This window comes from Bos mutus, chromosome 21 (assembly GCF_027580195.1).
Source record: "Bos mutus isolate GX-2022 chromosome 21, NWIPB_WYAK_1.1, whole genome shotgun sequence".
Taxonomy (NCBI): domain Eukaryota; kingdom Metazoa; phylum Chordata; class Mammalia; order Artiodactyla; family Bovidae; genus Bos; species Bos mutus.
Window position 1 is genome coordinate 28392299 of NC_091637.1, and position 12166 is coordinate 28404464.

At 51.6% G+C, this 12166-nt stretch overlaps 1 protein-coding gene across 2 annotated transcripts in view; it reads left to right on the forward strand.

The window, feature by feature from the left end:
* The window catches only part of PCSK6 (proprotein convertase subtilisin/kexin type 6), a 169790-nt gene that overhangs the window by 122051 nt on the left and 35573 nt on the right, over window positions 1-12166 (forward strand). For both annotated transcript variants that reach the window (XM_070358493.1, XM_070358492.1), the window contains exons 12-13: window positions 5633-5821; window positions 8439-8575. In XM_070358493.1, coding sequence (XP_070214594.1) covers window positions 5633-5821; window positions 8439-8575 — 326 coding nt within the window. The remainder of the gene's footprint in view (window positions 1-5632; window positions 5822-8438; window positions 8576-12166) is intronic.

Below are 12166 nucleotides of genomic sequence, written 5' to 3' on the forward strand. Positions count from 1 at the left end.
ACAGGCCACCAGGCGGGTGCTCCGCATGGAATCACATGCCTGCTTTGACCTGTGGTCACAGCCTGCCTGCCGGGGTCACTTGAGCCACATGCTCGGTGCCCCCTGTGCTTATGGCCGGTTTCCTTTGTCAGGTTCTTGTGTAGCTTTGACTAAGCTGCTCGGATGGTTTGGCTTAAAGATGAAAAGGAAGTCTTCCCACACACCTGCTTCTCCTCCCCTGCTTCTCCTTGCTCCCTCTCCACGGATGCTTCTTGGTCCAGGGGTCCCCCAGGATGGCTGTTCATTCTCTCAGCCTCTTTCTGGTTTCTTCTCATGGTGGAATCCAGGAATGCTGTGAGTGTCCTAGACCCAGCTTTAGTGCTTCCTGTGGAGAGCAGAGAGAGAGAGAGAAGAGAGAGACAGAGAGAAAAGGAGAGGGAGACAGGGAGGGAGAGAGAGACAGCGAGGGGGAAGAGGGGGCCTCCTTGGGCATCTTGTACAGACCTTTGTACCCACATGGGACTCATTTCCCTGCCCTCCCTCCTGAGTGGAAGGACGAGTCTACCCCAGTGTGAACTTCAGAGAACCTTGTTCACTGGGATTAAGTGCAGGCGTCCTGGTAAGTCTGCAGTGATGTCGGTGAGGTCGTGTGGGGTTGTGGGCCAGAGGCCTGGGTGTCCCTGGTCATGTGCAGGGCAGGAATGAAGAGTACCAACACCTCTCCACCCTCCTTCCCCCCACAGTCCTCCCTGGGGTATGTCCTGTCCAGGAGATGGTCCCCCTGACTGTGACCAGAGGAGTCCCGGGACTGCCCTCTCTGCAGATCCAGCCTGTGCTCAGACATGGGTGTCATACCCACTGTGCCCTGGAGGACTGCTTAGGCCCCGCTGGTGTCCCTCTGCTGGCAGGCTCCAGCGCCACCCCGAACCTGAGTCAGGCTCGGGCCAGAGGGGCAGAGGGCCAGCAGCACAGCAGAGAGGCGGTGATGGGGAGAGGGGGCAGGCTGCCATCAGGGACTGTCGGGGGAGCAGTCAGTCATTCTCTGCAGAAAGGCCATGCTGACCTCCTTGTCTGGACGCTGTGTATCCAGGGTCTGGCAGTGGAGGGATGGCAGCCTGTGCCTGTCGGCATCCCTGAAGTTCATGGAGTAGGCCGTGGAGCCACCAGGAGAGGCCGGGAGAGAGGCGCCCTTGGGAGTGGGGTGGTGAGGAAGGAGAGGGGCCAGGCACCCCCTGCTCACCAGGGGCCAGCCCTCCCCGCACCCCTCAGAGGCCAGCCCTTCCCCAACTCCTATTCGCAGACACTGATCTCCAGATCTCCCTGGGCCACCTGATTATAGCCTTCACCCACCCCTACCCCGGAGCAGCCCCCGGCACCCACAGAACAGGCATCAGGGCCAAGCATGGCCGGGTGGCTGTCAGCGAGTGTGGAGTCTTGGCCCAGCAGGAGGGCAAGTCCCTTGACCTCACCGGGCACATTCATGTTTGAGAATGACTTGTCCAGGCCATAGAGGTGACACTGTGCAAGCATGAGTGGAGGCCCAGCCTCTGTTGTAACGTGCAGGCACACAAGGATGGCATTCTTGACTGGTTTTGGGTACAAATGGTTTAAACCTCCTTAGAAGTTTCTGTCCACTAATGGAAAGTAAATAGGGTCATGACCAGTGCCATCTACCTGTGCAAAATTATTTTAAAGTCTAGGGGTGTCAGATAGAAAAGGGTGAAATGATACTTTTATAACCTTTCTGAAAGTGAAAATCAACCTTAATATAACTCCCGTGAATGAAAAAGAGTCCCAGCTTTTAAAAATCTTATCTGACCCATAGGATTTTCTAGCTAGCATGTCCCTACATCTTTAAAGACCCAGCTACAGTTGGACAGTTGATGACATCTGTGCCTCCCAACTCCATGCTGAAAGACAGCCAAGCAAGAGGAGTTGACCTGCTCGTCTTCAGTTTCAGCAGGTTTGGAAGGTTACCATCCAGACAGTGTGTAGTTTAGTGTGGCTCGTCTTTAATTAAAGAACTCACCCACCATGCAAAGATACTTCAAAACTAAAAGCTTTGACTCAGGGTTATCTCCAAAGCAGAACATCTATTTCTAGATGTTCAAGAATTAACTGTGCATTAACCACATGCTGTTTACTCTTCTGGTGTCTCGTTAAACCAGACCACATGTGATGGTCTTTTTATAACAGTTCTGCTTATAAATATGTAGTGGGTTGATGGGTGATGATTATCAGGAGCTTACTGTGTGCCAGCCTTTGTTCTAAGCACTGTGTGTATGGATTCACTCATTCAAAACCCCCAACACGGGTGTGAGGTTTGGAAATTATCATTTTTTTTTTTTTAATTTGGCTGCAGCCTCATTGCTGCACAGGCTTTTGTCTGGTTGTGGTACATGGGCTTCTCATTGCAGTGGCTTCTCTTGTTGCAGAACACGGGCTCCAGAGCACAAGCTCCTTAGTTGTGGCGCACAGGGTTAGTTGCTCCACAGCTTGTGGCATCTTCCCAGATCAGGGTTGAACCCATGCTCCCTGCAGTAGAAGCATGGAGTGTTAACCAGTGGAATGCCAGGGAAGTCCAATGCTCCCTGCTTCTGAGATGAATATTGGAACTTGAATGATACAGTTGTCCTTGTTGTTCTAGGAAGTCACCATAGACACTGGAGAGATACAGGCAAGGTTCCCAGGGGTTCTGAAACACTCTGGGCCAGGATGCAGGTCTGGGCTTGAAACTAAGCTGGGGAGGGGTCTTCCAGGTGGGAGTGCAAAGTGAGGCAGACTTGGGAGATGTTACAGGTTCAGTTCCAGGTCACTGCAATAAAACAAGTCACATGAACTTTTTGGTTTCCCGATGCATGCAGAAGTTACATTTCTAAAACACTGTAGTCTGTTGTGTGCAATAGCACTGTGTCTAAGAGGACAATGTACCTACCTTAGTAAGAAGTACTTTACTGCTAAAAAGAAAAAAAAGAAGGACTTTTACTGCTAAAAAAAAAAAAAGACTCACCATCATCTGAGCCTTCAGTGAGTTGTAATCTTTTTACAACTGTACATCAAATATCACCAGAACTTTATTAAAAGTGTGAAACCTTCAAAGATCATTGAAGAGTTTGAAATATTGTGAGAATTGCCAAAATGTGACAGAGATACACGAAGTGACCAAATGCTTTTGGAAAGGTGTGGCTGACAGACTTGGCTGCCGCAGGGTTACCACAATTTGTAAAGCATGGCAGTGGAGGGAGGTCCCTGTGCTGACTGCCGCGGCCCCCCAAGCAGAGCGGAGGGGGCGGGGGGCACCCGTGCTGCCCAGCTTCTCCTGCTCTTCCCCAACACTTGGTTTACTCGAAAACAGTTCTGCCTCTGGTTCTGAACGTCACTTGGATGCCCTAAGATTATAAGCACCGTGACTAGGTGAGTGTCTTGAATTTAGTAAATTGGGAACTTGTCTCTACAGATATACGAGCAATTAGATGGTGTCATGTGCTAGAGAAAGCTGAATGCAAGGTCTAGGAAGTGGCTATGAGCCTTCAGGCTGGTCGCTGTTCCCCACCTTCCCTGAGAGGGTTGCTGCTGAGGGGCGTAGGATGAAGGAACACCTGGAGGGTCCAGCATTGAGTCTGGCACAGCTCAGCAGGAAGTGACACATCTCTGTCCCCAGAGCCCTTTTCCAGGAGGGCAGCTCCCACAGCTTGAATATCACTGGGTCTGAAGGGACCTCTGAAGTCCTCAGGCTCTCTGGGGTCCTGGAGAGATGGCTTTGTGCACAGATGACAGTTTCAGAGTTTAGTAGCAGAAGAACATTCTGAGTCATCTTGGGAGCTTTACAATCTTTCTAGATCAGCTTTTGTGATTAATGTGCAGCTTACGTGTGTTTGTGTTTCTGTGCATGATTTGACTGAAACCCTGCAGCTTCTGTGCTCAGCCCAGCCAGTGTGTGTACCCTCAGGGAGGGCCAGCAGCTGGGGTCCCCAAGAGACGCTGCCAACCTCAGTGAGGACGCCATGTGTGCTCCCTAAAATGTGCTTTCCTCTTGGGGCATCAGCTCCAAGGCCAGGCTGGGGAGGCAGCTGTGGGGAGTGTGAGGGTCTTTACTTCTGTTCCTGTACCCTGAGGTCAGGCCCCTCATCACTGGTAGTGGGGTTTCCTGGGTGGGATGCATTTCTAGGGCAGAGTGATGGCTCCCCATCCCAGCTGGCAGATGGTTGAGGGTGGGAGCTTGGTTGTGACTTCTGTGTCTGTTTCACCCCTGTCTTGCTTTTTAGCTGAGGAGAGTGTAGGGTTGCTTAGTGAGTCTTCACAGGGGAGTGTCCACCACCCCCTTCCCCAGCACCCACATTGCCTCCTCAATGCAGGAGGTAGGAATAGTTTACCTGAAGATGAGTGAATGCCCGTGGGGCTGGGCGGGGCTGCTGACCACCAAACACTGACCGTAAAACCTAGGAAAAGCACTGGGAGAAGTAAGCATCTCTGTCAGTTTACAACGTATACAAGTCATGTTTTCAAATATTTAGAGAGTCTCCAGAGGAATTACATCACTGTTTATAAGTGTTTTGATTGTTTTTTATGACTCAGGCCCTGTTGAGCCAAGCGATTTAATTCCAGAGACACTGAGCCCACACGGGAGCTCCCTCTGGGGGAAGCCCCCTCCCCAGAGGGAAGTCGGGCATAGTGGAAACAGCGCTCCCCGCAGTAGACTGAGTGCTGGCCCAGCGTCAGAGTTACTCCTGTGCTGCTGGGCAGAGCGTGGCCTTTCTTAAGCTCACAGGCCGTCAGAGTGAGCTGTGCAGGTGCAGCACTGGCGGGTGGCCTGGCCCAGCTCTGCAGCAGTGTTAGGGGAAGGCTTGTCTGCTCCATCTGGGGAGTCCTGAGGGATCAGGGTATGGTGCCTATCCCCAGAGACCACCCCAGATGGTAAACACCCTTGGGTTTGTTCAGAGCACAAACTCCCTTGTGGGGTGGGGGGGCGGCCAGCGTTCCATCAGGACCGTCCAGAGCAGACTTCCTGTCCAGCCTCCATGAAGAGTCCTCTGGTCCAGTCACCGTGACCTCCACCAGTGACCCCAGGTCCCTTGTCCCTCTCCTACTTCCTGGCTTCTTGAATGTGATTGTGGGTCCATGCAGACATCTGTGTCGGACAAGGTGGCTCAGGTGGACGCAGAGGACTCGGAGCCTCATATGTGTCCATGTGTCCCAGCTCTGCCCCTCCACAGCTCTATGACCTCTCTGGGTTAAATGGGTCGGTCCTTGTCAGTATGCAGGCCAGGGGCCAGTGCCCGGCATGTAGTCAGCTCAGAAAGTGTTTGCTGTTGTTAGCATTCGGCATCATGACCTGTATCCTCAAGGCCAGTCTTTGAGACAGAGTGATGGGGTTTTAAAGCCTCTCATACCCCAGGATGCTCAGGAGACTAGCTGTCCACACTGAGGGGGCCGAATTCTGGGTGTGCAGGCTGAGTCTGCGCAGGAAGACACTCTTTAAGTCTCTCTGAGCAAATCCCAGAATGGTCAACCCCTTCAGGGCAGGTGATGTGACTCTGACAAGCGTGTCTAAGAGGGAGACACAAGGGGCTTTGGCCGGGAGGCCTGTCCTGTCCCCTGGTGCACAACTTAGGGGTTTGGAGCCCTACACTAAGCCCACCCCCACCCCTGGCAGGAGCATCCCAGTGGTGCAGACGCTGTGGACCACCGCCCTGACCACTGCCTGCGCCGACCACTCAGACCAGCACGTGGGCTTCCTGGAGCACGTGGTGGCCCGCATCTCTATCTCCCACCCGCGCCGTGGCGACCTGCAGATCCACCTGACATCCCCCTCTGGGACCAGGTCTCAGCTGCTGGCGAAGAGGTGAGTCCAGGTGGGCAGGGGCCGGGGGCTAGGGGATGGGGTCCAGAGGGGTGGCTGGGCGAGAGGTAGGTAGGGGCTGGGCGCAGCTCAGTGTCACAGGACTCTGCAAGGTGCCAGCATATTGGGGGCTCTGGAGACACACACATGCAGCCCCCCAAACCTGAGAAATAGCCTCCTGCAGCCTAGCCTTCAGACATCCAGAACCTTTTCCACTTTTTCTATCACTACGGGCAGTGGTAGAGGCCGTGGCTGTCTGGTGGAGAGATGCGTGGCCCTGCTGGGCTCCCCCTCGTAGCACAAGGGTGACAGTGGTGTCTCCCCTCTGGAGGGGGCCTGGGCCACCTTCTGCACTTGGAGACTGGTGTGGGCACAAGCATTTGAGGATGCCAGCCGGCAAGCTGCAGCTTTGTGCTATTTTGCAACCAGAGTTGTTGTTAGAACTTTTAGACGTTTCCTTTAAAAATCCACAAGTCTAGTCTTCTTGAGAAATTGGAATCTGTCCAATTTTGTCCAGGCTTGCATGCTATGGGCAGACACTCACTAGAGCGGTCAGCGCCTGTCTCTGCATCAGCTGAGGCTGGACGGAGCTGCTCATCTCCCGGCCCTCTTGAGGTCACTTCTTGGGCATGGGCTGTGGGACCGAGAGACCAGAGCTTGCAGCCTGCTCCTCCATGGGCCAGCAGGCGCAGGGGGCTGCCACTGCTTCTTGGCTCTCGAGGCGTCCTGAGGTTCCTCCGTCTCAGCTAGCAGAGTTATGAGGACTAGATGTGATGACCCAATGGAAGTGTTGGCCTATGCTCTGTGCTCCTCCCCTCCTGACTCCCACTCCTTGCTCAGGCCCAGGGTAGGAACCCCAAAATGAGACGGCTATGAACCTGGACTCACCTGGTTCCTAGCTGCCCATGCCCTGGGTCACACTGAGCCCAGGCTGTCATCTGAGTCTTGGGAGTTGGGTCTTTCCAGGGCAGGCTGTCGGAGAAGGCAATGGCACCCCAAAATCCCATGGACGGAGGAGCCTGGTAGGCTACAGTCCATGGGGTCGCTAGAGTCGGACACGACTGAGCGACTTCACTTTCACTTTTCACTTTCATGCATTGGAGAAGGAAATGGCAACCCACTCCAGTGTTCTTGCCTGGAGGATCCCAGGGACGGGGGAGCCTGGTGGGCTGCCGTCTATGGGGTCGCACAGAGTCGGACACAACTGAAGCAACGCAGCAGCAGCAGCAGGGCAGGCTGTGGGATTACAGCAGGAGTCTTTGTTTCAGGATCCAGTCACTGTTTGACCTCTCAGCTAAGATCAAGTGTGGGATCGATCACCTACTTTATTTTTGATCTTGCTTAATTCAGCGGCTTTTTCGGGTTTCTAGATTTCTTTTTGCTTTGAGTAAGCGGAAATCTTATGTCCCTCAGTCCCAGAAAGAGCTTGTCTTTATTCCACATTCATTGGGGGTAATATGTGAAAATCAGCCTTGACCTTGGTGGTTTCTTAGAAGAAAGTATCAAGTTTTCCCCTCCCCGCACTGTTTGTGTAGAGCATGCTCCCTTTGTAAACATTTCTGGACGGTGGACGTTTAGAGAATCCCCAACTGGGAATTGAGTCTGACATCATATGAAACATCTGAGTTTCTGATGAACAGTAAAGAGCCCCTACACATTAGAGGTAGAGATAGACAGGTTGTGAAGGAAGAGTGAGATGAGGAGCCTGGAAACCTTTCTTCTCGGGGTCTGAGGGCTGGAGATAGAAGGTGCCCATGAGCTGCTCCCTGTTTCTGCCTGAAGCAAGCTTGAGAAAGTGGACCCAGGCCGGAGGTCCAGCAGGAAGGCCCAAGGGGATCGGGCAGCTGTGGGGACCTGGAGCAGTGAGGCCAGTGCTCAGGGGTGTCTCATCTCCCCACGTGCAGCTGTGGGGACCTGGAGGGGTGAGGCCAGTGTTCAGGGTGTCTCATCTCCCCACATGCAGCTGTGGGGACCTGGAGGGGTAAGGCCAGTGCTCATGGTGTCTCCTCTCTCCACGTGCACCTGAGGGGACCTGCTAAGCCCTGGGGCCCAAGCGAGGTTATGTTCTCCCTGGGGCTGAGCAGTGGTTCACGTTCCTCATTCCTATCTTCTGGAGAACAATGCTGCTCTCAGACAACTTGAGCGTTTCCTTCACTCCACAAGTCGGCATTTCAGAAGGGCCTTCTCCGTGACACCCTTGCGGCTTTGCAGGAAGGAATGATGTGGCCCTGCTGCCATCACTTTCCAGTGTCCAGGAACTGGGGTCACAGCTCTGTGGAACCCTCCTGGGGTGGAGCATAGGGGCGCTTGATGGTGATGGAGAGAACCCAGGACAGGAGAGGATATTTCAGCTCTGCCAGTCACTGGAGGGGGGCTTGCAGCAGATCCCTGGGCCTGAGTCTTCATGTGAGAGCTAGGATGGGGGAGGAGCCCACCACTGATGGAGCCCCATCTCATGCTGGGCGCCACCTGTGCCACTTGGCTGCCTTCCTCAGTGAGCGTTTGGGGACCCGCCGAGGTTGAGGGTGCAGGCACCTTGCTGGGTGGTGCTGCACAGCCAGGGTCTACCCACCATCCCTTCTGGGCCCCTCTGGACTGACCCCCGTGACTCCGATTGCAGACTGCTGGATCATTCCAACGAAGGCTTTACAAACTGGGAGTTCATGACTGTGCACTGCTGGGGAGAGAAGGCCGAGGGGGAATGGACGCTGGAAATCCAAGACATGCCATCCCAGGTTCGCAACCGGGAGAAGCAAGGTCAGTGGCTCCTGGGATGGTCCCAGCACTTCCTGTGTTTCAGCCCTGTGGTTAGCCCTACACTTGACTCAGCCACAGTACCTCAACCACTCTTTGCTTTTTCTTAGAGGTAAAGTTTACATAATATAAATTTCACAGCTTTAATCATTTTTAAGTGTACAGTTTAATGGATTTCAGTACATTCATGGTATTGTGCAGCTATCACAACATCTAATTCCAGAACTTGGTCATCATCCCATGTAGGAGTCCCTACATGTTCAACAGTCACCCCACTCCCCACACCTTGCAACCCTAGCAGCGCCTAACCTATGTTCTATGTCTGGACTTGCCGCTTTGGGACATTTCATATAAAGGGAATCACAGTGTTGGTGACCTTTTCTCACTGGCTTCTTCTGTGTAGCATCATGTTTCAGGGTTCATCAGTATTATAGCCAGCGTCAACACTTCATTCCTTATTACAACTAACTACTCTCCCGTTGTATTGATGAACTGCATTTTGCTTATTCATTCATCACTTGATGGACAACTGGGGGTTTTTTCTCTGTTCATAACTACTAATAATATTATGAATATCCATGTACAAGTTTTTGTGTGGACGTGTGTTTTTAGTTCTCTGGGCTATGTACCTAGGAGTGGGATTCCTGGGCCATATGGTAAATCTGTATTTAACTTTTTGAGGAATTGCTGGGAAATTTGACAGTGGCCAGACAGTGGCCAGACAGTGCCTGTCATCAAGATAGGAGGATTTTAAGTTCCCTACCAGCACCCTCTTTTGTTATAACCATCCTAGTGAGTGAAAAGTAGTGTCTCACTGTGGTTTTGATTTGCATTTCCCTAATGATTAGTGATGTAGAGCATGTTTTCATGTGCTTATTGGCCACTTTATCCCTTCTTTGGGGGAAATGTCTGTTCAAGTCATTTGTCTACCTTTAAACTGGCTTGTTTGTCTTCTATCATCAAATTAGAGGAACTCTAAATATTCTGGACACTAGACCCTTACCGAGGAGAAGGCAATGGCAACCCACTCCAGTACTCTTGCCTGGAAAAATCCCACGGACGGAGGAGCCTGGTGGGCTGCAGTCCATGGGGTCACTTCCAGTCGGGCACGACTGAGCGACTTCACTTTCACTTTTCACTTTCCTGCATTGGGGAAGGAAATGGCAGTCCACTCCAGTGTTCTTGCCTGGAGAATCCCAGGGATGGAGGAGCCTGGTGGGCTTCCGTCTATGGGGTCGCACAGAGTCAGACACGACTGAAGCGACTTAGCAGCAGCAGCAGCCCCTTACCGAACAATGAGATTTGCAAACCTTTTTCCCCAGTATGTGGGTGGTTTACTTTATTAATAGTACCCTTTAATGCAGCCATTTTTTATTTTGAGGAAATTCAATTTATTTTTTCTAGTTTTCCTTCACTTTTAATATCATGTTGAAACTACTGCCTAACCTGAGATAACGAAGCTTGAAAACTGTTTTCTTCCAGGAGTTTTATAGTTTTAGCTCCTTGGTTTAGGACTTGGGTCTGGTTTTAGTCACTTTTTGTGTGTAGTGTGAGGTGAGAGTCCAAGTTCCGTTTTTTTGTGTATGGAGGTCCTGTTAGCCCAGCACCATTTTTTGGAAAGACTGTCCTTCCTCAGAGCAGTGTAAATAAACACCTGCCTTCTAGCTCTGGACTTGTCTGACCTGCTGGACGTGGGGGACGGGGACAGTCCCCTCAGTGTCCAGAGCGTCTGCCCAACCCTGCAGTGGCCCCTGGGGCGGGTTCATGTGTGTGAGCTCCACCTGTAGAGACACCACTCTTGAGGTGGCCTTTGTGGGAACAGGGTGTCCAGTGAGTGTTGACAAGCCACACACCCTGCTCCCCGTGCAGGACAGGAACAGGCCCCCCAGTCTGCCTTCCAGGTAGAGCTAGCATTGGTTCCATTGGCTCTCTGCACATAGAGGGGCCAGGAGGGGAAGAGTGAGGGCCAGGTCCTAAACCATGCAGGTCAGCGTCGTGGGGCCCCAGACAGTGACCTAGGACAACCAGGGGCTCCCCCGATGCTGACCCCAAAGCCCAGGAGAAACTCGGGCCTATGAGCCACCTCGTGGTCGGTGCTGGGCATGCCATCAGGTCAGGGTGGCCCCTGGGCACCGGGTCTCCACTGGCCTCAGGGCCAGGAATGCAGCAGCAGCACAAAGTCATCCTGTCAGAATTTTTGGCCAGTCCCTCTCCCGTAATCCCTAGAGCCAGTGCGTGGGGCACAAGACTGTGGGGCAGTACTGTGCATTTCAGTCCCCTCCATCCTCTGCATCTTAATTGCTTAAGAAAGAAAACAACCAATTAACTTCAGGGCTGTGCTGGATGACAACACTCCACGAGTGGGACCAGACCCGGGGCTGGTTGAGTAACAAGTCCTCAGATGACTCCCTTCCTCAAACAGTGCTCACCTCCTGTCATTCTCAGTCTGGTATGTGTCGTGTTTTAAAACTTTTTTTCTTTCACCTGAGGAGGAGATTGTTTTCCTCCTCAGTTCCTAGGCCAAAGAAACGGTGCGTCTTCTCCCAGGGTCATTCCCTCTGCAGGCCAGGTTAGGAGTGCAATCGAGTACAAACCCCACTCACAGCTGGGTTGCCTCTGCCCTTGGCACTTCAGTTGATCCCTGTTCAGCACACCCTTATCAGTACCGACCCAGAGGTTTCCTTCATTATCCCTGTGGCCAGTCTTCACATATCTGGCTTTAGGATGTTTGTGGTTGGGTTTTTTTGCTTTTAAGTGTTGCAATTAGGAGATAAAAATCAAATGAAATAACAAAGGCTAACGGATGCCTGGAACCTGGAGCTTCACTGTGCACCAGGGTCAGGGCTCCATCCTTCTCCCTGGCCTGAGGCTCCAGGGGATACTTGACTTCTGAGACCTCACTATGACCCACAGTTGTGGACTTGGCCCTGTATTTTTTTAACTCACCGGAGCTCTTGAAACACAAAAGGCACTTAGAATAGATGGTTATCAATCTTTAAGAGTTTTTCTATATACTCTCTGCCTGGCTTCAGTATCATTGATAAATCCATTCTTAACAAATCTACCATTTTAACACACTCACAGCAAATATCACCTTGAAACTAAGGGATGGAGGGTTGCTCAACTGAATGATTATGAAGTTTTCTGAAAGAATAGACTAGGGAAAAAAATTCTGAAAGATTAAATGCAGATATTTAAATGTTTTCAAATTATAATAATTAAAAAGCTGTGGCACTCGTTATTAGATAAACGCAAATCAAAACTACACTGAGGTATCCCCTCACACCAGTCAGAATGGCCATCATCAAAAAATTGACAATGAATGCTGGAGAGGAGATAGAAAGAAGGGAACTCTCCTGCACAGTTGGTGGGAATGAGAATTGATACAACCACTATGAAGAACAGCATGGAGATTTCTTTTAAAACTAAGAATAAAACTACCATATGATGGAGCAATCCCACCACTGGGCATACAACACTAAGAAAATCATAATCAAAAAAGACACATATACTCCAGTGTTCATTGCAGCACTATTTACAGTAGCTAGGACATGGAAGTAATCTACATGTCTATCGACAGATGGATGGATAAAT